Source organism: Myotis lucifugus, unplaced genomic scaffold (genome assembly GCF_000147115.1).
Source record: "Myotis lucifugus unplaced genomic scaffold, Myoluc2.0 scaffold_6, whole genome shotgun sequence".
Lineage (NCBI taxonomy): Eukaryota > Metazoa > Chordata > Mammalia > Chiroptera > Vespertilionidae > Myotis > Myotis lucifugus.
In genome coordinates, this window is record NW_005871054.1 from 17,282,965 (window position 1) to 17,308,089 (window position 25,125).

The following is a 25,125-nucleotide window of genomic DNA, read 5'->3' on the forward strand; positions in this document are numbered from 1 at the left end:
CAGTCAAAATAAAAGGTGGGGGGAGAGGGTGCTGGAGATTGGAGTTTTCATTTTGCTGTTTCCTGAGTGACTATAATAATTATTAATTTTCCTTATCTGAAAATCGTAAGTTGACAGGTTTGTGAAAAAGTGATGTGGCTTCATAAAAAATAGTAGTTACAACTGCCTTAAAGAAAGTCTTTCAAAAGCCTGTATATGAAGTTGGGGCTCACTTTATGCTTAAATAATGTGACCATTTATAGCCAGTACTTTATGTACATTGTTTCTGTTCTGCACAGCTATACCATGAGGTCAGTATTTTTGTCCTAAGTTTACAATTGAGAACCCCGAAGCCCAATGCGGTGGCTAATTAGTGTCACACAACTAGCAAACGGCCAACTGAATATGAACACCCACCTGAGTCCAAAAGCAAGTCCGCTTTTAGCACAACCCTCGGTGTCACTCCTACAACTTTAATTCGGGTCTTAAGTGGCCAGTTTTGAGTGAGTTGATGCAGACAAAAGGGACGAAGTTGATGAGCCTTTCACTCTCAGCTGCACGTGGGGAAGTTAAGGGTCTGGAAATGAGTGTGCAGGCATTGCACAGAGATGCAGAAGGACCAGGGGGAACACCAATCATGGAAAGTAGACAGGCGCAGCCACTGCATTTCCTAGAAAGTCCAAGTTTAAGCCCATCATGAGGAACCCAGAGGGACTTCCAAATTGTTTTTGTGACCTTAGAATTGCATTTATATCTGCTGCTACAAAATACGTCAGGTCTTCCGAAGCAGAATTGACTCGATGCCCACCCTTTCTTCTGAGCTCCTGCTTTGTCCCTTTGGTACGATGAGTTATTCCGGTAGGTTTTCATGCTTCTCATCACTAGGTGCTTGAACTAATAAGAGTAGCCGTTATTTTAAACTCTGAACAGGAAATGTGAGGAACACTGCTGTCCTCCAACTTACTTCTCATCCCTTTTTCCAACATATGGCTAAAATCGTCACTTTTTTTGTAATAGTGCTTTAACATGGATGGCAAATAAAGCATTAAATGTAAAAAAAAAAGATACTAGGGCCATATTGATAGGGAGGCAACGCAAATCTGGGATGCCTATCAACTTTAAAATGTCACTGATAGCAGGATACCATATTGAATCAGGTAGCTTCATCTCCCAGCTCCAGAACGAGGCAAGCCAGCTACCCAGGAGTGGGAGCACAGAGGGCAGGAGAAAGGAGCAATTATTTTCTGGCCCCTGGGTATGCTTTCGTTGGTATTTCTGAAAAGAATATTGGCTTGTTGGGCTGTTTTTCTCTGAAATTGCTTATTGCACAATCTGGAGGAAAACACTGTGTTGGAAGGCTCCAGAGTGATTCAGCGCTCTCATTTAAGCCCGAAGTCACGTCTCTAATGCGGCTTTTGTCTGGAGAGGCGGCAGCTCAGCTCTGCAAACAATACGCCATCACTGGATCCAGCAGCTCTTTTGTGGGCAAGGCTGCTGCGATGCAGTTTTTCGTTGTGAACACGGTTTTAGTTGTTGCTTATTAATCAATGCACCAGGCCTGGGGGGTTTTCACCCCCAAGTGTGAGCCTTTGTACACGGCTTTTAGAGGAGGAAACATTTCAGCATAATCCTAAGAGGCGGAAAGAGGGAAAAACTTAGCCAATGTGTACCCATGCGCGCATGCATACACACACAACACCCCAAAGGCAGGGAAAAGACTCATAACAGTGACTTGCAGCATTAATTCTTGCTGTTCACAGCCTGCTCCCGCGATAAAGACCTCATCATTCTGGTTCCTGCAATTGACAGCTTTGACACACACTCCCCACCCCTTGCCTCTCTTTTACTTTGCCTGTGTCTGGTCATGTCCGGCTGGTCTTGAGACCTGTGAGAGCATCGTAGACCAGAATCCCAGCACAGGGCTGAAAAGGAGCTTACAGATCAGCTCTTCCAACGCTCCTGGCTGTGGTCAACAAGGATCTGAGATCAAAGAGGGAAAGAGTGTCATCCTAGGTCACGGAGAGGCTGTTTTAGAATCTCAGGTTCTTGCTGGAGCACACCGCATTGCTCTCCCTTTTGTCTTGGAGTTCGCATTGGTGGAGCCAGTACCTTAGCCCTTATTCCCTTGATGTTACCTAAGGACCCCGGGGCTTCTTGATGACGTGATGCTTCAGGATTAGGCAAAGCGAAGACCCAAAATTTTCCTGGCCCTGCCACTGATGCATCGTTGTTTTGTGTTCACACCAGCCCCACAGCAGCCCTGTGCAGGAGGTGTTCGTGAACCCATTTGTGAGATGGGAAAATGGAAGGTAGGATTCACACCCCGGCCCAGGGCTCTGATTCACAGGCCAGTCCTCTTTCCATCTTGTCACGAGTGTGCCTCCCAGAGTATAATGCCTTAAGCCACAGGCTTAATTCCATTCTTGGCCCTTTGCTCTTGCCCCGGGGCCTGTGCACAGGCTGGTTCCGCTGCACGGAAGGCTTCCCCTCCACATCTGGATTTTCTCATCCCTAAGGTCTCAGCTCACAGATCACCTCCTCAGGGGAGTTCCGCATCCTCCCAGCCACGCTTTATTTTATCACCTGACTTCATTGTCCTCAGAGCCCATACTGATATCTGAAGTATCGTGTTTGTTCGTTCATTTTATTTATTTTTTTAAATACAGGGGCTTGATCGGTAACCAGCTGTGTTTACTATTTATTCATAGAGGAAGGGAGAGGGAGAGAGAGAGAGAAACATCAATGAGGAGAGAGAATCATTGATCAGCTGCCTCCTGCATGCCCCACAGTGGGGATTGGGCTGACAACCTGGGCATGTGCCTTGACCAGGAACCGAACCATGACCTCCTGGTTCATAGGTTGATGCTCAACCACAGCCGGGCCGTTTGTTTTATTTGACTACTATCTCTTGTCCCTGAGAAGTTCCTTTAGGTCTATTTTTCTGCATTTCCAATGCCTGACACAAATGATTAATAAATATTCACAGAACAAATGGATGATACAAATAAAATCTCTCTTTCAACCACTCTATTCCTTCTGAAAATTTACTATGGATATGGGTCCAGGTTGGGGGTTCAGTCTAGGTTTATGGTTCAAATTAGTGACCTGCAATATTTTTTAGAGTTCAGACCTATACACTTAATAGCATTTGCACTGTGCCTTAACCAAATAAAGAAGATAGGCCACAGACTTAGTGGTAATGAGAGAGAAAGAGATCTCTTTAAGATGGTTCACATTGAAGAAAAGCACCACAGCAGCCTGATTCAGGTTATTATTGGTGAAAGACTAAAAAGCCACTGGCAGACAGACAAACTTGATTGTTAACACCCACTTACCCAGCCTACTCTCTTAAAAAAAAAGGTATTCATGAGCTGTGAGGGCATGGAGATATTCCATCTGAATTTTACTAATGAGCTAATCCTCCCACAACAAGCAGATATTACTACATATAAGATCATATCTTCTCTTAAAAATCTCAATTACTTATTAACAGCACAAAAGAGAAAGTTCGGGATGGCTAGCCTCGATTTTCCAGGACAAGAAATGGAAGCACGAGGCGCATCCGTGAGGTGCCCAGGAGCATGTCACTCATCAAAGCCTCCATTACCTGCGGAGGACCCTGATCATGGGGATCTCTTTGAAAATCACAACAGAGAGGAGAGAAAGGGCAAGCAGGCGAGGGGCGCCCCGAGGCACGGCAGTCACTTTGTACTGTGCAAACCGAGGCCATGGTCAGAACCTCAGATTCTCAGCTATGGTCACCACTTGGCCAGCAAATCAACTCACAAACCCATCGTTAGAACAAAGTCCCTTCTAGGGTTCCTGAGACCAGGAAAGCAATCACCAAGGAGGGGAGTTGTGGTTGCTGAAGGTCTAGAGTCCTTCCCATTTGCTACACAGAGAGATAGGTACCTGCCATCCGCTTCACAATAGGGCCAATAGAAACCACTACGGGAGAATTTTTCCCAAAGATGAAAGGGAAACCAGACTCGTTAGGAAGAAGAAAGGATGTGGAACCAGCCATTTGGGGGAATGTTTTCCCCCCCAAAAAAATTCAATAATTTATATATGTTGCCATATACAGAGGGTTTTTTAAGAGGTAGTTATTTCCCTATTACACTGTTCATAAAACAGCCAAATGGACTTAGATGTTATCAGAATGGATTTGTCTGGACGAACCACAGTGATGTTTCTCTCAGGAATCCATGGGTCAAGTTATGGCAGTGAAGTAGTAGAGTCTTAGATCTCATAAGCATTATTTAAACTCTCCGAGCCTCCATTTCTTCATCTTTGAAATGGAGAAAACAATACCTACTCTTCACAGGTTGCTGGGAAGATTAAGCGGGATGTATGTATTTTCCCAGGTGCATGAAGGAAAGCACTCACTAAGTAAACCCAAATGCACAGATTAATCACAGCAGCATCTTAAAATCCAGATGGTCTTCAGACTCCTCTGCCCGTGGGGCAGCTGCTGATACACATCAGTCCAACCCTTCATATAAATGTCAGCATTTTCCTAGGGCTTAGTGTGGAGCAGTTTGCTGAAAACTGAAGAGCTATTGCTGCCCAAACAGTTCGTCCATGGCTCCTCTTCCTACACCCCAGGAGGCTAATTCACTCAGCTGCTGATATTTACAAAGTGTTGTCAGAACCCTCAGGCCGATCTTAGAACCCAGTGTGCCCACATACTACCCACTGTACCTAAACCATCGAGCAGGGGCATCTACGCGAGCTGAATATCAGTTCTACTTGTTGAGGGTTCATTTCTTAGGTGCTCGAGTCTGTAGGGAATAGGCTTCTCTATTGCAGAAACCTAAATTGCTGCGAATCCTACAATCCGTAAAGGGCAAGAAGACACTGAATTTCAAGATTCTCAGAATGATGTGGAGTCATTTTACAAAAGACAAAACGTGCGGCAAAAACTCCCAAGACTTTTTATGTCAACCTATGCTCTTTTAGGAATACTCAGAGCACGTAGAGGAATTCTAAAAGAGAGGTAGGCTGAGCAGTCGATTTTTAGCTTTAAACTGACTCATGTTGCCAGTAGTCGAACTTGCAGAGAGCTGGAACTCCTTAGTGGATCTGCTTTTCATTTTGTCAGTGGCTGCACTTGCTGAGAAATATTTCTGTCACCTTAGATATTTCTTGGGCTGTATTAACCATCCTAACAAGGCCCATCATGGCCTGAGCTGGCAAGCATATTGTTGTTTGTGGAAATTTTCACCCAGGAGGTCATTTGTCCAGACAGGGTTGGAGGTTATTCACAGAGAGTGTGTTGCCTTCTCACATCCTTTCAAGTACTGTCACACATCACCTGTGCCCCACCCTCCAGGTATGAGAATAACTAGCACTGATACTAGGGGACAGATGACCCACCACTATCTCTAGCTTGAAAGTAGAGGGTGGGAATGATTAATAGGACCTATGCCGGTGTCCCCTAAGAACGGGCCAGCAGTCCAAGTTACAAGTCTACAGCAATCTTGAACTCAGTCTCCTCAGTGCGGGTGCCCTAGCACAGTAGATTCTAGGCATGGGATCTCCACACTAATTTGATTCCACACTGGCTAGTGCAGAGGGACCTCTTAGCAAGCCACCAGCCTTGCCCTCAGGCCTTTGGCTGCCTGGGACAAGGACAGTAGGACTAGAACCCAACAGCAGGGCTCACATCCTCTCCAATGATCGCCAGCCACACCAAGAGACTTTTCACAATCCAAATACATTGTGAAGGAGGATTCGAGGAGCGTTTTTAGAAAGAGCTGCTATGAAGTCAAGGTACATGTTTTCTGATGACAAGGTTTAACTTGGACTGAAAGATAGTAAGTAATCATTTGAATAGATGAACGATTGTATGGGTATGTCCCCAAAATGTATTACACCAGTGTGGGAAATGGAAGACGTGACCTAAAATGGCATTGAAACAGTGGGTTTTTGTTCATTGGTACGTGTAAGTAAGGCTCTATGGATGACAATATGCAACGTGACCACCAAAAACCCAGTGCATGTATTTCTGAAACTTAACGTGTCCAGAAAGAGAAAGGGAAGAGGCCTGCCCCAGAGCAGACCCATTAAGTGCCTCTTGGAGTTTCATTCAGCTCCAGGCACCATGTTCTGAAAAGGAAAGTTGTGACTGACAGCGCTCAGAGGAGCATGACCAGCCTGACACAGCATCCTGGGGTGAGGACTGAGAGTGATGTGAAAGTGACCAGCTACAAGCGCCTGAAGGAATGTCATGTGGAGCCAGATTGGATTTATTCCATGCGGTATAAGGGATGGGTCCTGGACAAATTAGTGGAACCTAACAGCCCTAGCTGACAGCTTGAACTGCTCCGACTTGGGTTGTGAGATCATAAATGCCCTATTAGCTGAGACTCTGACCATTTGGCAGAAATTTAAAAGAAATTCACGTTAAATAGGGAGTTGACCTTGGTAATCTCTGAACCCCTCCCAGTGCTTTAAGTTCAGTTATTTTCTAAATACCCATGTTTCAGTGGATAGAATTAAATACCTACCCTTTCCCTCTGTGCTTTGGTAACCCATAGATCTATAAATTTGAGTAAATTGTGTTTTGAGGTCTCTCTTGATAAGGAATTATCTTGTAATATACTTGGTCAAAAAATTGCAGATATCTACTTTTCATCAGAGAATATATAAGTAAATGCTTCCTGACCACTAGGTTATATGGAAATGTTTATAGCATTTCTCCTAACTCCAAAACAAGAGGTAAATTCTTGTTTAGGAATGTATCTTAGGTTTTTAAATTTAGTGGCATATAGAAATCATTAAGGGTTAGAAGAGATGGATAAATTTTTTCTCACTAGAAATTATATGTAAGCATGTAAAAGGGAAAAGGAGAAGAAAGACATTTTAGATCACTGAGTGAGCGAGACACTAAAAGCCACTGGGCTTAACTCAAGCCCTTGTATATCAAATACACACACATCCTGATACCAGAGAATAAAAAGTCATCACAATTAAATCACAGTTCTCTTCTTTTTCTCTTAAAAATGAGAAGGGGTAAATTAGCTGATTGCTATGGTCTCTTTTAGCTTAAATATTTTATGATTTTGTCAGAACCTCTGAAAGTGAATAGAAATGGAAATGCACAACAGAAGAGTAGAATTTGATTTGTAATGACTGTGTATCAGGTTGCAAAAGAAAGTGATAGGTATGGAGGAGAAAGTCCATTCCATCAAGTTAACCTGTTAATCTGTTTAAAGACAACAACCTTGGTGCTCAGAAACTAAAAAGACACAAAATTGAAATCAACCCCACTTGGTAAAAAAGGAACAAAATTTTAGAAAGAAATTATGCCCAAAACAATGTGTGTAGAATGAAGAAAACCACTGTAGTGATCCAGCTTCACAGCTAATGGTTTGTATATTTCACAAGGCTGCTAAGTATCACTTGTTGGGCTCATAAGATCACATGGGTGACCCTGTGGTTGACCACAGATGTCATCCTTATATCCATCCTTTCATGCTTCTGGAAAGTGTTCTGATCATTCTCACTGTTCCATCGTGGAGGATTCTCTTTGTAGAGCAAAAATGGACTAATAATTATAGATAGAAATGAATACCTGGAAGGAATCGAAGGTCAGACATTTCCTCAAATGAACAGCAGCATACGTTCCCCGAACTACTTACCATTGCAGATTTGTGATAATATAGGCAATTTCACAGATTCTAGAGTGGAGAGCTAGATGCAAGCCAGGATGTTTGATTCCGAACTAGGCCGTTGACCTTTGACAACTAGAAATGAAAATAAGAACTTGTCACACTTAAATTCCAAATTCCAAAATGATCCCAACCACGATTCCCTGCCTTTATTTATTGTCTTGTTTCCTGGTTTAGTTGGTTCCCAAGAGCTTGAGAAAGAACATGTGACTGACTCTGCTGAAAAGATATGACATCTAGAAAAGAAATTGTATTTAGAAAGTAATTTAGAACACAAACATTACTAAGCAGTGTTTTCACATTCCTTGGGAAAAAAGCAACATTGTTTTTATAGAGCATTTAGGCATCAGAAGAGATTGCAGATTCCAACTTTGAATCAATATTTGACAGATGCTATACCCCTCAACTGGCTTCAACAAGACATCATATGCAGCCAGTAGTTCCCAGGCTGTGAGATCAAATCCCAACTCAGCCACTTGCCAACTGTGTCATTATTTTTAGAAAGCTACTTAAATTCTCTGAATTTCATTCTGGTTCTTCACATGCACGATGGGATTAATAATGCCCACCTCTCAAGGTCACTGTAAGAATTAAACAAGCTCAGGCGTGGGGGAACGTTTAGCTAAGTGCCTGTCACTTAGTTAGACACCCCATCATGTTCTCTCCTTCAGTTTCTTCCTTCTTTTCTTTTCTTAAAATCAAGCAGCTTGGGGAAGCTGTCGCAATAATGTTTCATTCAAGCAGAATATAGGTCTGTGAAATCAGGAAACTCAGGTCCGACTGATCACTGCCTTCCTTCTGACAATAACAGTGAGGGAATATGGCACATCTGTCTGCAAAGAGGTTTGCAGCTTTACAAAGGACTTGGACGTTTCCTCTTCTAGCCCTCATGACAGAAAGCTCTGTGATGTGGGAGCTAGGAAATCCATTTGACAGATAAGGACCTGAAGCTCTGGAAGGTCAAGAGTCTTCCCCAAAACAAGCTATCAGAACTAGAAATTAATAAGTTTTCTGACCCAAGTGTCTACGACACTCCAGCAGTGTCTTTTTCTATTTCTCAAAGCTCTCCCTGAGGCCAAACCCTGAGCATCTCCAGGGGGAGGTACACTAATCTCTGGTTTGCTTTAGATGTTATGTCACCTGCAGGTGCCAAGACCAGGGGTTGCCTTCCATGATCACTTGTGCTGATGACAGTCTGTGTTCGTGCTCCAGAGCAGGGCCAGTGCAAGCATTCTATCAATAGCTGAAGTGATCCTCTCTCCACTACTTGTGGTTTTAACGATTCGGCTATTTTTGTAGTTATATTTTTAGGAGGTCCAACATGTATCAAGGAAACCATGTAAAAGGCTATGGAGCCGATGAATCAAATACAGCTTTTTTTGTTATCTTTCCATTAGTAGAATCCATAAAGCTGAAAAGAAGGATTCTGGGATAAGAGGATCCTTTGCTTGGGCTCCAATAAAAGGAAACCCACCAGCCTGCCGTCTCTGCTCATGCAGAGGAGGGGCTGGAAAGAATGACGCAGCCTCCAGTGCCCTGGGCTGGCCGGCCTGCAGAACAGGCAGATTACCATCAACTTTGCTGTCACATAAAAGATGCTCCCAGCTCCGCTTTTTTTTTTTTTTAATGCTCCACTCATCTTTGCAAGGAACACACTTTTAAGTATGGTCCAGATGGTGATGGATGAACATGTTTCTTTGTCCTTCTCCAAGACAGGGTAATCGTGCATCACCCGTGCAGGCAGTGGTCATTTTTAATATTTAAATGACATCTGAGTTGGAGATTAAAATCTGTAAAGAGCAATGAGATCCTAGGGAAAAAGAAGGGGAAGCCACTTCTACTTTCAAATGCAGTAAAACAGATGCGCCTCCCATTCCAGACATTAGTATTAAAATATTTAAGATTCCCTGTAATGCTAGAAGCCCACAGGAGGAAATCTCTCTCTCTCTCTCTCTCTCTCTCTCTCTCTCTCTCTCTCTTTCATTACATACGCATAGATCATGAAGTTGATTCCAGAGGGCATTTTGTTTTTAAAAGCCTAGAATGTAACCCCTGATAACCCAGCATATGAACTGAGCAATTAATTAATGATATGGAAATACAGTCACAATCCTTAATTATAGGAAAATAGTAACTACCATAATAACTATTATCTTGAAATATCCTCAAATACTTTACAGAGGTGATGTAATTTTTTCCAGCACACCCCTCATAGGAAAGGTGTCATTATGTTCATCTTGAAGACAAATATAATCTCTACTCTCGATTTATGTGTCATTTCTTCTGAGAAGCTTTATGATTTGTTTCCTTGTTCATCTTCACAATATGGACTTAGACACTCAAAATTAAGTAATTTTGTAGAGTTAGGGGCAGAATAATCTGTATTTCTATAGATGATTGATTAGAATTCAATGTTTTCTAAACTGTTTTGATCATATATCCTATGAAATTATTAAATGTCCACAAATATGGAAATTTAAAAGTATCAGGTACAAAATAGATATAACTTGAAAGTCTAGTGCTTTTGCAGAGCTTTCCTGGGGTACATGCAGCAGCCCCCCCGCCCCCGTCGCCTCCACTTTGGAATAGGCAACTGGGGAAGAAGGAGGTAGAGAAAGAATTAACATGGTTCTTTTCTTCCTCGTTCCCTCCAATTCACCCTGACAGTTGCAGCTCTCACAGTTCTATCTGGAGCTAACATTTAGGGTAAAAGGAAAAAGGGAAGAAAAGTGAAAGAAGGAAAAAAAAAGAAGAAATCGGTGAAAGACACAAGAAAGGAGTGGGTTATAGAAACACGGAATGGCTGTTCCTACACATTAGTGTTACGGCATAGGAGGCTTCTGAGAGGGTGCCCTGACAAAATACCACAGACCCAAAGACTAGGGAGCTTAAACAATAGGAATTCATCTTTTCACGGTTCTGAAGGATAGAAGTCCAAGATCAAAGTGTTGGCAGGTTTGGTTTCTCCTGAGGCTGCTCTCCTTGAGTTGGGAGAGGGAAGGGCCACCTGCTCGCTGCGTCCTCATGTGGTCTTTCCTGTGTGTGCCCACATCCCTGCTGTCTGGCTGTGAGTCCCAACTTCCTCTTCCTATACAGATACGAGTCAGCTTGGATTAGCCTCGTTTTAGCTTACATATCTCTTCAAAGGCCCTGTCTCCAATATATTCACATTCCGAGGTGCTAGGATTTAGGGCAATGAATTTGGTGGAAACAATTCAACCCATAATACGTACTTTTATTTAAAAGCATCGCCTGCTTTTAGGCAAGGGTGATCTTAGAAATATGTAATGACCGTACAGCATGAGTGCCGGAGGAAATGGTTGTTAGAAGATACACTGAAGCACATTAAAATGTTCCAAGTTCACTTGAGTGAGCATGGATTCGAATTGGGCAGAATCAAACCAGAAGTGGTTAGGAGTGCTCCGCCCACAGGAGCTAGGAGAGAGACTTCGTCAGAATAGAGGACATAATTTGATTGGCTGTAGCTTAAGCAGTTGCCTTTTTGGGGAAAGCCGAGGTGGTTGTCTGTGATTGGTTGTTCTTAAGTTTCATTTTCTCAGAAGTATATTTACAGGGATCCCCATGGCTCAGGTTTAGTCTGCTTTCCTAGGTAACCGAGTATGAGAGCCATCTGGGTCTCCTGGCTCCTTGTTGAGTTCCTTGAACACAGTCAACAACGCTTGTTCCCTCCAGTGAGTCACTCAGGTGACCTGACTTAAGCCCCCTCCCCGGTTAGTCTCCCAGGGTGATGCCATTCACCTGCTGGCGGCTTCCTCCCAACAGTTTACGCGAGACCTCCCAGAGCCTCAGGCTGAGACAGATCCTTCAAGTTTGTTTGCCTGCTGGTTCTGACCATGACCTCCTGGAAGAGCTAGCCTCCGCCTCTCCTCCCTCCCTGTAAAAGGACAGATGACAAACCCAGACGTTCCCCTTTCCACGTTTTGTGAGTGAGAGGGTGTTTCCAACATGACCTGCGCCAGAGGGGGCCTCCCCGCGGAGAGTCCCCCCCCCCTCCGGGGAGCACTCACGTGCTCTGTGTGGGCAGTCTCAGGTCCAGCAGTCCTCCGGGAGGTCGGACAGCCTCCCCTGCGCCAGCTGCACCAGGTGAATGAGGGGTGGTAGACCCTGGAGACGAGGTTGGGGGCTTGGGGTGGTGAGCAAAGGCCTCAAGGAGAAGTTCTAAAATGGCTGCGAAACACACGCATCTGTGTTTGCCCCCACTTTAGAAAGAGCTGACCTTCAATAGCCCGATTTAAAAGTATGTGAACGGGGGTTATGTCACACCATAAACGAAGTCTCCAATTTCGAACACTGTTACATTGATTTTCTGGTTCCTTTAAGCGGTAAGCCTTTCTTTCTGCATTTAAAAAGTATGCATTTCTTTCCGTATTGATAGTATAATCTAATTGGCAAAATGATGTTATGTGTATATATTATGTAATTAAGTAGTTATATAAAGTCAGGAGAAATTAATGCATGTATTCATTCACTTAACAAGCGTTTAGCCAGCTTATTCCACATGGTGGAAAGGAGGCCAAACATTCGGAACACAAAAATGAACGCATTCCTGCCCTTGAAGGGCTCAGCATTACCTGGGGAAGAGAGGCAGAGTGAACAGGTATAATCTAGAGACTGGGTCTCATTGGACTCCTGCATGACAGTCACCCCAAGGCCTGGTTCATACGGACTGCTGGGCCGCCTCCCATCCCCCACCCCCTAGTTTCTGATTCAGTGGGGCCAGAAATGTGCATTTCTAACACGTGCGCAGGTAATGCCGCTGCTGGTGAGGCTCCACTTTGAGAGCCACTGATCTAGTGTTACAAGTGGCAGCTGAGGAGGCGTTTCCAGCACTGGCTGGAGGGCCAGGGGGTTCAGGGAAGGTTTCATAAAGGAAGAGAGTTTCAAAGGACAGGTGGGGAAGGATCAGGAGGGGGGATTGGGACATGCCAAGTACATTTAGTTCTGAAGGACAAAAGGAGAAAGTACATATGGTTTGAAAAAGAATGCAAGGAATTCCATTTGGCTAGGATGCAGTTTGAGTTTGAGGTAGCTGCGGGAGATAAAGCTGGAGAGAGATGCAGGCCCAGAGCCACGGTGGAGGGCCCGGGGTGAACGTTTGTCCTCTGAGGATTATAGACCCATGAATGTCCAGAGCTGAAGTTGGAAGACAGCAATGTGTTCCAAGAAAAGAATCCTGGTAGAAGAATTCTGTCAGCTCCCTTTCTTCAGAACTGGCTTCCTTCTGAGTCTGGCACAGGGCTCTACAGCCTTTTGGAAGAAATCTTGGTCGTTTCTCTGAAGTGACAAATCTCACTGGAGGTGACAGGAGAATAGAAAGGGTGTGTTGATTGCCTGTAACCAGAACTGTGTGGAGGGGATTAAGTTTTTTTTGCCATTAATCCATGACATTGAGCATGACCTTGAGTATGATACAATAATTGTTTCGTTATGATTGACTCCTAGAAAACTCTAAGCTTCACCCACCTCTAAGGGCCTCCAGGTCATTCCAAGGGGAGGGTGACAGGCCTGGGAAGGAGGGGTTGGAGAGGGGGAGACCCTGATAGCAGAAGGAGTGATGAAATGTGCTCGTTCCTTTCTCTCTAGGGGAAGATGATGACGACGACGAATGTGGGGAGGAGAAGCTGCCCTCCTGCTTCGATTATGTGATGCACTTTCTGACTGTGTTCTGGAAGGTCCTCTTTGCCTTCGTGCCCCCTACAGAATACTGGAATGGCTGGGCATGTTTCATTGTCTCCATCATCATGATTGGCGTACTGACAGCTTTCATTGGCGACCTGGCTTCCCACTTCGGCTGCACCATTGGCCTGAAAGATTCGGTGACTGCGGTCGTGTTCGTGGCACTCGGAACTTCAGTACCAGGTAGGGAATACATTTGCCTTATGACCTTATCCTGCCTAACAATTGCAAGGTCTGTGATAACAAACCAGGCCTCTGAAAGACAGGAGCCCAAAGGCATAAGTAATGTCCCTGCCAGGACATTGTCATGGCATTTTTCAAGGTTAGGAAGCTGATCAGTATCATGATGATAACAAGAAAGCATTCCCAGAGGGCCTGCATGGCCTGCGTGGTGAGGGCAAGTTGATTTGATGGATAGATTGGTAGATGAGCTTCCCAATACAATTAGCCCTTTCAAAAGGACAAAACAAAACAAAATTACAGAATCATGTTCAAGAACAAAATTTCTGTCTTTTATATAATTAGTAAAGTTTGGATGATTTCCATGAAACTCTGTATTCATTGGGTAACTAAGATAAATACTGACTGAAGACCTGATTTAATGTTCTCTTGACCCAAGTATTAATGGGAGTAAATAAAAGAGGCAGACATTGATGGGGACAGGGAAAAAGTAACCTCACAAAGTGCACATTTCATGGATGTCCCTTCATGCATTCCTATAAGCTGAATTTTTCTCCCAGCCCACAACTGTCGCTCATTATGGTTGGGCAGACTTCTGAGTAAGACATCATGCTCCCAAACATGACATTAACAGCAGTAATTTTAAAACTTTTGTGGGCATCAAAATTACCTGGGAGCTTCTTTAAAAAAAAAAATGCGAATGTCTGAAACCCACCACTAACCAATGAAATCAGAAGACCTAGGGTCCAGAAATGTGTGTTTTGAGCTCACAGGTGATTCTGGTGCACATCAGAGCTTATTGTAACTGAAGTTCTGGGCCTCTTCCCCAGCGCTAGTTGACACCTTGACAGATGTACGGTATTAACTTTGAGCAGCCCGCATTCTCTACCATGTAGCGCAGTGGTTCTCAACCTTGGCTGCCCATTAGAATCACCTGGGAATTTTTTTAAAATCCTGATTTCTGGACCTGATCCTCCGGAAATTCTGTTTCTTTGTTACTAATGTTGTGGCCCCACCCCATAACAAAGAAACAGAATTTCTGGAGGATGGGGCCCAGAAATCAGGATTTTAAAAAGATTCCCAGATGATTCTAATGTGCAGCCAAGGTTGAGAACCACCGCTCTAGTTGTTTTCCACTCAAATACACATCATCTCAGTGACTGAGTATCAGTTACTTAACTTCTCTGAGCCTCACTTTATTTGTAAAAGGGGGATAGTCATACTTTGAACTGCGGTAAGGACTGGAAAAAATGCCTATAAATTGTGCATCTGGTGAAGCTTCTGGGACATGGAAGGAATTTAATAAAATAGTAGCTTTTGTGATGAGTTATGTTGCATAGCTTAGGAAGATCTGACCAGTATGTATCTGGTCAGCCATAGCATATGTGCTACCCAACTGATGGACAATTTGGGGGTCCTAATCACAGGCCTGGCATGTTTGCTCCGACTTCTGGCGTGGTTTTGGTGTCCAATTGAGTTGATGGGGAGCCAGGGGATTTAGAACATACTCTTATTCCTGCTCTAGTGAGCAGGGCTATGCAAAGTCTTCCAGTTGACTGCTCATCCTCCGAGCAAGGCAGGCTGCCTCTCAACCTCAGCTCTGTTCTGGCAGTTCCAAATTTGGTCTTTATTTTGAATTTTTTCCAGAAATTTACCAAGTAGGAAGAAAATTGTAAAACACTCATATTTTAAGTTGCTTTGTTTATAGACCATATATACAACTAAAAGAACTAAATGCTTGAGGTCTACTTTGCCTAAGGCTTAAATCACTCTATCAAATGGTGCCCAGATTAGCACATACTGTTGTGGGCTGTGGCTTTAACCCTTGAGGAAAATATGTTCAAATTACGGTAATAAAGGCAAAATTAGGTCTCCCATCACAGTTATTCAAAGTCAGCAGTTGGTCCTAGCAAATGCATCTCTTGCTTTCAAAAGGATTTTAAAAATGCTTTCCCTACATCAAATCCTTGTTCCAAAAATTTTTTTTTTAATTTCCCAACTCCTCATCTCAATATCTCAAAACTGGCTCCTTTTTCTAACACCAATCTTCCAAAATGGCTCCCTGCATCTTTTGTATGAATGCTTTTGAATGGTGGGCCATCATACAACTAAAAAATATTTTTCTGTAACACAAAATGTGGATTACAGTAAACCTCAGTGTTTGGAGGATCATTTGTTCTGCCACTTAAAACCAGCTCAGTTCCCAGGGAGAGGCATCAAGAGGTAAGAAAGCCTGTTGGGGACAATACAACAGAATAATTTGTTGCCAAAATGCTTTCCCTACACTGCCGTAAATTCTTCCCATCGGGATACAGATTTCTTTGCTCTGCTATTGGGAGAATTTCTGTAATTTGTTGCAATATTAACTGTGCAGCATGCTCCCCAAACAATATATTCATAGGCAATCGCAAATAATCATATCTATATAAACAGACTTTTATTTTCAAAAAACAGCTGTGCAAATTGAACAAGATGCTGAATGAACATAATATTTCTGACTTTTCCTCACTGATGATTCCGAGCAGTGCTTTATTTTATCTCCTGAATTTAAAAAAAAAAAAGAAAGAATGCTGTTGGTCCCCGATGACAAAGCCCAGTTGCTACAGGCAGAAGAAGGATGAGGAACGCTCTTCCTCTTTGCTCACAGTCTCCCATTAACTGGCATTGGTCCTGGGGCCCAGCTTTTTCTCTAGGCTGTCTTTTTTTTTTTTCTTCAGTACATATTTATTATTTCAAGATAGCATTAGAATTCAAATATATTAAGCCAAACTGTGTTTTTTTCTTTTTATTGTTGACTCTATTACAGCTGTTCCCACATCCCCCTTTGCCTCCCTCCACCCAGCCCCCACCCCCTCCCCTAGGCCCTCACCACATTATTGTCTGTGTCCGTGAGCTATGCATATATGCATATATATTCTTTGCTTGATCTCTTCCCGTCCTCTTCTCTCTCCCCTCCCCTCTGAGATCTGTCAGTGTGTTCCATGCATCCATTAGGCTGATGTCTTGACCCTTTTCCTAAAGGAGAAGAGCGCCTGGCGAGTGTCTGATTCACCACTGCCCCTTTCTAGGTGAGACTCTTAAGTTCTTAGCCTGTGATGGCCTGAAGGGCATTGGAAACATTCCCTGCCTGAAGGCAGGATTAAATACCATTTGAAGTATTTTTTTTTACCAAATTGCTGAAAATCCATGGGAAAAAGAGCTTATGACTTTGTAGGTGAGACAGAGCTTCCTCCTCATACCAACGGGGAACAAATGCTCATTATAACCCCCTGGCAGAGAAACATTCCTGAGGGTCTTCACTCCCCTCAACCTTAGGTGTGCATAGAGAGCTCCAAGACCCACACAGGTTAGTAGAGGAAGGACCTGCTTTTCCTGAATCACCTTTTACAAAGCTGCCTGCCCGGAGAAGAGTCCTGAAGTCTCTTTCTACCTCCGTGCATCTCTTGTCTTCATAAACTCTTGAAAGTGTGGCGGCCATGCGATTAAAGTTTATTTCTGTAACATGAAATGTAGATTGCAGTTGGGGTGAGCTGAAGCCTGGTCTCCAGTCCTCTTCTTAGTTCATGCTCCCTGGCCTGGGCCAACACATCAGACTCCAAGCCTTGAATGCCATCAGTATGCCAACAATTACCAAATGTGTATCTCCAGCCTTGAATTTCCCGAGTCTAGATTCATATACCAACTGCCTTCCCTGTATCAATGCCAGATGTGTAATTTGCAGCTCAAAATTACCATGTCCAAAATAGAACTGTTGATTTCCACTGCCTAAGCTCCAAACCATATTTTCCTTCAACCAAACCATGTATCCTTCAACCAAACCATGTTTTCCCAGATCTTGCCTTTCTCAGGAAGATGGTACCATCATCCAACCAGGTGTCTTTGGTTCCTTTTCCTCATCCCCACAGTCAGTCCATTTATAATACTTTCTTCTAAAGTGTATCTTGATCAAACTCACTTAGCTCCCTTTCTACCACTACCCTCTGGTCTAGACAGTAGTTCTCTCTCACTCAGACCTGTGCCCTAGCCTTCTGTCTGTCTTCATGCTTCTGCTATAGATTGTTGTTGTTTTTTTAAATATATTTTTATCTCAGAGAGGAAGAGAGAGAGATAAAAACATCAATATGAGAATCATTGATGGGCTGCCTCCTGCACACCCCCTACCTGGGGTCGAGCCCGCAACCCGGGCATGTGCCCCGACTGGGAATCGAACCATGACCTCTTGGTTCATAGGTCAACACTCTACCACTGAACTACATGGGCTGGGCTGCTATAGATTGTTTTTAAGATATCAATCAGGCCACATTTCAAGGGCTTCCTATTTCACTTAGGATAAACCTTAAAAGCATCGTTCCGGCTTGTAAAGACCTATGTGACTCAGCTCTCCCATCTTTCCATGTGTTTTCCCCACTATTCTTCAGCCCCACTGGGCTTTTACTGTCCTCCACACGCCAAGTTCACTCCTTTCTCAGGGTTGAGCTAGCTTTCTAAAATGCCCTTTCCTTCATTTATACAAGACCGGCTCTTTGTCTCCATTACATCTCATCTTAAATGGCACTTCTTTAAAGAGACCTTTCCTAACCATGCAACGTGAACTGGTCAGCCAGCTCTTCTGTATTATATAGCCTTATTTTCTGAATGTATTCCTTTCTGTGTTTATTTATTTATTTATTCAAATAAATATTATTGTTTAATTCAGTGGTTCTCAACCTTCCTAATGCCGCGACCCTTTAATACAGTTCCTCATGTTGTGGTGACCCCCAATTTCATTGTTACAAATTGAACATAATTAAAGCATAGTGATTAATCACAAAAACAATATGTAATTATATATGTGTTTTCCGATGGTCTTAGGCGACCCCTGTGAAAGGGTCGTTTGACCCCCAAAGGGGTCGCGACCCACATGTTGAGAACCGCTGGCCTAACTCTCCTCACTGAAATGTAAACTTCATGAGAGCAGAAAACTTGTCCTTTTTTTCTCTCTGCCATATCCCTGGCTGCTAGAATAATGCCTAACATATAAGTAATGCAGTTGTGTGTGTGTGTGTGTGTGTGGTGTATATAGATGAATGTACAATAAGTTATTTACACATTAGTATGAATTGGTTCAGTCAGATTGCTTTCTTCCTAATACCTGCTAGAGACAGCTAAGAAAGTTATGACAGGGAGATGAACAGTAGATAATCTTATTTTTGAGGAATAGAATATGTCTGAGTAGGGATTATAGTAAGAAGGGGCAAAGGTAACCTAAGAACACCAAGAAGCTCAGAATAGAAACATTTTTCCTTTTGCATAATTTTAGCTGTGGTGGGAACTTTGATGAGGAACAAGATATTATTTTTTTACCTTTATTTTTTCCTCTGCAATAATCCCTGCTTCCAAGACTCAGAACTCAGCTTGGCACTTTGAAACGTTAGGCATACTCTGTGGAGTGCTAAACAGGCATTTTGCAATGGCCTGGCCTGTGTTCCTAGCTATGTTACATCACATGGCTTCTGTGGAATAACAGTTTCAAAATTCAAGAGGGAAAGAAATCTAAGAAGGAACATTGGGAACCCAGCTTTTTTTTTTTATGCGAAAGACCACCTGGAATGGCACATTCTTTTAGCTTACAGTTATTTACTTGGGTAAAACCTGGGTATATCGAGTCAAGACATTCCAGCTTCTATATTAGGTTCCAAATATGGATTGTACTTTCATTTCTTGCTCCTCTTGGATTCGGAAAAGTGAGAATTCTTTCTTAATTCCTCAGGAAACTCTTAGGTGCTGATGAGTTGGGGATATTTTTACCTCCCTAAGTCCTGCCCTGGTCTTTCTCCAGACATCTTGACGGAGCTTGCCTATTGCTCCATTTATCTTCCCTTTACAAATGTTCACTCCTGGAGCCAGAGCAGTTTAAAAACTGGACATACGAGGCTGTCCCTTCGCCTCTGGCATCGTCAGATTTTCTGCTGGCTTGAAGTGTTATGAATATCTTTTGGATTCTGTCAAATAGGAATTATTTCACGCTAGAGATTTTTAAGTAGAAAAGAAATAGACCATTTTAGGTTTGTTTTGTTTTTTTCCTGTTTTGTAAATAGAAACTTTTTAGAAATAAAACTTTTAGAGGAAATGCATGCCACTTTAAAATTACATCATTTCCAGACTTCTAAATATCATAGGAAGAATTTTATATACAACTGGTTATACCAGCTGTTTACTTCGCTCTCGTAGTACAGGGGTCATGAATATGTGCCAAGGGGGTCTGGTGACAAGAGCTTTAGAACTGAATTCAGGAAAGCGAACTCCTGTTATTCACTGTGTGTCTGGAATCCATCTATTGACTCTGAGCCTTGCTTTCCTTGCCTGTAAAATAGGCATAATAATATGTGGCAATTTAAATAGAGCCAATGATAAGATGAGTAATGTGGATCTCAGCGCATTTTGTAACTGACAGCTGCTACAAAATGCAGGAAATAATTTTCATTATTTGCACTGAGTTTAACTCTTAAAATGTCAACAGTAAGAAAAACCATGAAAAAATGAGGATGAATGGGGAAAGTTTTATGAGTAGAGAAAGAAGTTTAAATTCATCATGTAGTTCCATTGTATTCAAGGCATAAACACCATGTATATTATCTGTTAAGTTGTTTAGATTAAAGTGATGTGAAGCTATTTGCCTCCTCCCCAAATTTATTTATTTGTGTCCCTTAAACTCTTTTTTTGAAAGTTAGATTTTTCTCTTTGTCACTGTGCTAGAAAACATTATATTATTTGTTTTTGTGACAAAAAAATAATTAGCTATTGATGGTTTAAATTTTTCAGCTTTTAATTTCCTGACTTCTAATTATTCTGAAACTAAGATCTTCTAGAGCATATTTAAGTAACAAGTTTATTATAGTTTATTATGTCCGCTGCCTTGTTTTTCAGTGGGTCCTAAAGTGACTTGAATGGTTGTGCAGGTTGTATACCACCATCTCAAGGGGTCGCCATAGTCCATCTGAGACTCCTGGACACACACTGAGTACCACATCCACGGGAGTACATATGGTGGCCCTGGGGAAAGGCCACTTGACAGCTTATACGAGACTGAGCACCAGCATCCTCAGCTACATGAGGAAATTAGGACTCAGAAAGAATGTGATTTGCCCATATTTTGCCCAAGTTTATATTGATAGTAAATTCTGGAATCCATATTATTGTTCTTTCTCCTCAACTAATACTTAACCCCTCTATCATTCCACCTTGGATGTATTTTTAAGATAAGCTTTGCATACAGAAGCTTTCCCACATATCTCACAATTTTTGGAAATTACTCATTTCCCTCTTTGCTTCTATTTTAGTATTTTCCACTTTTAAAGCATGCAACAATGAGTTCATATTTTAGCTCCTTGAAGTCAGACTTTGTCATTATTTCCTTTGACATGGAAAACAGCTAGTAAAGTCCGTACTTCAAAAAAATTCAGAAATGAACAAAGACCTATTTCTATAGCCATAAACGCGTAGCAGTTCCTGCCTGTAAAAATTGAAACACTAGGACAACTAGAAACTCTTTTAAATATGTTCAGTTCTGACCTAGCTCGCAAAAAAAATAAATAAATAAAAATGCCCAGATAATCCTCACCAGCACAGCCACGTGCCGCTAATGGGAGTGGCCACAGAAGGCAATTTGGTCATTCTGGGGCTAGACCAGAGCTGCCTATGACACATGGCGACCCAGGCCCCGGGGGCAGTGGGTCCTGGAAAGGCATATTGGTGACACTCTCCCAGCAATCATGTTCTGCAAAGATTTATGGGAAATTTTGGGAATCATGTCCTAGTCTTTTTAGGTCTCAAAGCATCACTGGAGGTGACTGTCCAAAGCATCTCTCAGCGCACTTGGCCTGTCCCTTCCTCAACCACAGAAAAGGGAACACAGCAGCACCCCACCAAAACACTTTTCTGAGGACATGGTACTCATTCACTCTGAATTCCCACAGTCATCTGATCTACCTTGAAAAACAGTAGGAAAACACCCACCCACTTACTAGCTGTATGACACCCTCAGGGGCAAAGTGCTTAACTCCTCTCAGCTTAGTTCCTTAACCTGAATTATGGGGACATGAGCATCTATGTCACAGAGCTGTAGCGAGGATTACATGAGAAGCGCAGGGCCTAGCATATAGTTGACACTCAAAAAAAAAAAAGGGTTAGGTCTCTTTTCCCTTCCACTTCAATGCACTGGTGAATGGGTTTAGGCCTCCTATGGTATTCTGCTCAGCTATCTTGCAACAATGAAAACAAATAGAAGATCAAGAAAATTCTCAGACTCTCCCATGTTAATAATGAATTGGACATCCCCCAGTGTGTTCCTGTTTCCTGCCATTTCCCCGTCTCTCCATGAGCTTTATCCTCTGAACCTTGGCATTTCAGCTCAGAAAACACAGGCTGAAAAGGAAGTGCCCTCGCTACAGTGTGTACACACTTTTAATTGGATGATTAACATTTCACATTAATTTAAGTGGAAATAAGAGAATTACTTTACTCTGAGCCAAGCCATCCCAATGGCTGGGGTGTCAGTTCCCCCAAGAGAGCCTAAAGGGCAGGTATGTTTTGTTTCCAGAGACTCTTCTAAGCACTCTGTTTCTTTGTTACCATAAAAGTCAGGACTGTTGAGGGGCCCTCCGATCTGTAGTCAGGCTGAGAGGCAAAGCCAGTGGGGACTGGGCCAGAGGAGCGGCTCAGGCAGCCTGACTGCTCAGATGGCTTTCCTTATGCCATCTGAGGGATCTTATCTTCACCTCATACCAGTGAGGTGCTGTCTGGAGCTAAAATACACACTTTCCCATGAATATGTGATGTCACTAGAATTGGAGGGGGCCCACAAAAGCAAGAATTGACAAGGACAAGGCGAAACAAAGAAAAACTAGACACCAGGTGTCACAAGATTTGCTCCATAAATGGCGCAAGAACTGCCTAAATTAACAAACACTGGGAACAGCGTGTATACAGCAGGCCCAGAGCATGTTGTAAAAACCTGGGAAAGGTCCACCCTGAAACTATTTCTATCCTTGACTCTTTCTGCTCAATAGAAGAGTTTGTATTCAGTACTTGTAAGGTCTTTTTGTTTGGTTTCTTTTCTCAGTGGGCCACACTGCTTGGGCACCTGGCACTGAGCACAAGGCTGGAGAGGGACCAGGCTGATAACAGGGATGTCAATCTCCCAGGAGGTGGTTGGGGAGCAGGGGTGCTCAGCATGTGGCATGAGGCTTTGCAGAGCCATCGGATAGTGCCCCAGCCCCACACCAGCTACCTCCACTCGGTCCCACAAGAGTCACAGTGTAAGAGAAGGGGAGCTAAAACGATTTCATTCTGATCTCTATCTGGGCCTTCTTACATACTGTAGGTCAGCCAGAGCGAGGACGCTTGGCAGAAACATAGTGTGCAGGTGTGTACGTGTGTGTGTGTGTGTGTGTGTGTGTGTGTGTGTGTGTGTGTAGTGTTTGAAGACTTGGTGTTGTGAATGAGTTATGTGAATAAATATAAATTTCCTCTTCTTTTTAGTTCCAAGTGTGTTCTAAAGGGAGCAAGCATCAAGTGTATTTGCTCCCTGAGGATTAACAAAGAGTGTGTGTTTCAAACAAATCTTATAAATGTTGACATGATGACTTTCATTTCTCCTTTTTCACATTTGAAAATAAGAGGATGAAAATGAAAACTTTTAAGGACCACTGTTTTGTTCTTTTTCTTCCAAATTGAGGCCTCATCCTGCATCTTTAACAACTTTATTGAAGTATAATTTACTTACCATAAAATCTACTCATCTGAAAAATATGATTCAGTGATTTTTTTTAGTCAATTGACTGTGTTGTGCCATCATTACCCTAATGTGGTATTAGAACATTCCATCACCCCAATAAGATCCCTGTTGGCCACTTACAGGAAATTCCCATTTCCACCTCCAGCCCAGCCCCTACTAATGTATCTTCTGACTCGAAATATTTGTGTTTTCTCAGTTTTTCACAAAGATCACCTTTAATTTATAAATACCATAAATAATCTACATGATAGTAATTGTATTTTAATAATACATAATGTTAAGGACTTACCATGGTTAATTAATTTCTATATATTGATTCCTGTGTATATGTACATATACAGTTGTTCTTGTACATATTAAAATTAAATAGAATTTACCATGGATTCTATAAGATTTTAAAGTAATTTTTATTTTATTCATCACAAAATCTCTATAGACATTTCGCAAACTACAAGTGAAAGTAAAATATATTTGGTATCCATCCCTTTGTGCATATATGGATTTTTTAAAAAAATCTTTATTATTGAGAGTATTACAGATGTCCCCCTTTTCCTCTCATTGCCCCCCTCCACCCAGTTCCCTCCACATCCCAGGCCTTCACCACCCTATTTCCTGTGTCCATAGTTAAGATCTTTGGTTAATCTCTTCCCATCCATCACTCCACTTCCCTCTGAGATTCATCAGTCTGTTCCATGTTTCCATGCCTCTGATTCTATTTTATTCCACAAGTTTATTTTGTTCATTAGATTTCTTGTTTTTATTTTCATTTTTAGATTCAATTGATAGATATGTATTTATTGCCATTTTATTATTCATATTTTTTATCTTATTTCTCTTCTTCTTCTTCCTCTTCTTAAAGAATACCCTTCAACATTTCATGTAATATTGGTTTGGTGGTAATTAACTCCTTTAGCTTTTGCTTGTCTGTGAAGCTCTTAATCTGACCCTTAATTCTAAGTGAGAGTTTTGCTGGGTAGAGTAATCTTGGTTGCAGGTCCTTGTTATTCATCACTTAGAATATTTCTTGCCACTCCCTTCTGGCCTGCATAGTTTCTGTTGAGAAATCAGCCTTCAGTCGTACAGGGGCTTTTCTCTTCCTGCTTTTAAGATTCTCTCTTTGTCTTTTACCCTTGGCATTTTACTTATGATGTGTCTTGGTGAGGGCCTCTTTGAGTTCTTCTTGTTTGGGATTCTCCACTTCCTGAACTTGTAAGTCTATTTCTTTCACCAGGTAGGGCAATTTTTCTGTCATTATTTCTTCAAATAGGTTTTCAGTATCTTGCTCTCTCTCTTCTCCTTCTTGCACCCCCATGATCAGAATGTTGGTATGCTTGAAGTTGTCCCAGAGGCTCCTTACACTGTCTTCAAATTTTGGGATTTTTTTTTCTGTTCTGATTGGGTGTTTTTTGCTTCCTCATATTCTAAATTGTTGATTTGATTCTCAGAATGCTCTACTGTTGAATCCTTGTAAATTATTATTTATTTCAGTTAGTATAGCTTAATTTCTGACTGGTGTTTTTTCATGTCTTTGATATTCTCACTAAGATCCTTGAAAGTCTCACTAAGTCCCTTGAAGCTCTCATGAAGATCCTTGAGTATCCTTATAACCATGGTTTTTAACTCTGTATCCAGTAGTTTGCTTGCTTTCATTTCTTTAATTTGTGACATGTTTCTTTGTCTTCATATTTTGGTTGTTTCCCCGTGTTTGTTTCTATGTATTAGGTAGAGGTGCTAAATCTCCTGGAATTGGTAGAGTGGCATTGTGTAGTAAGTGTCCTGTAGGGCCCAGCGGCTTGGGCTCCACAGTCACCTGAGCTGAGC

The 25,125-nt window shown here is 42.3% G+C and overlaps 1 protein-coding gene across 1 annotated transcript in view; it reads left to right on the forward strand.

Moving 5' to 3' along the window:
• SLC8A1 (solute carrier family 8 member A1) overlaps positions 1-25,125 on the forward strand; it is a 291,574-nt gene that overhangs the window by 249,199 nt on the left and 17,250 nt on the right. Inside the window, 1 exon segment of the mRNA XM_023747435.1 lies at positions 13,257-13,532. Within this exon segment, the coding sequence (XP_023603203.1) occupies positions 13,257-13,532 (276 nt within the window).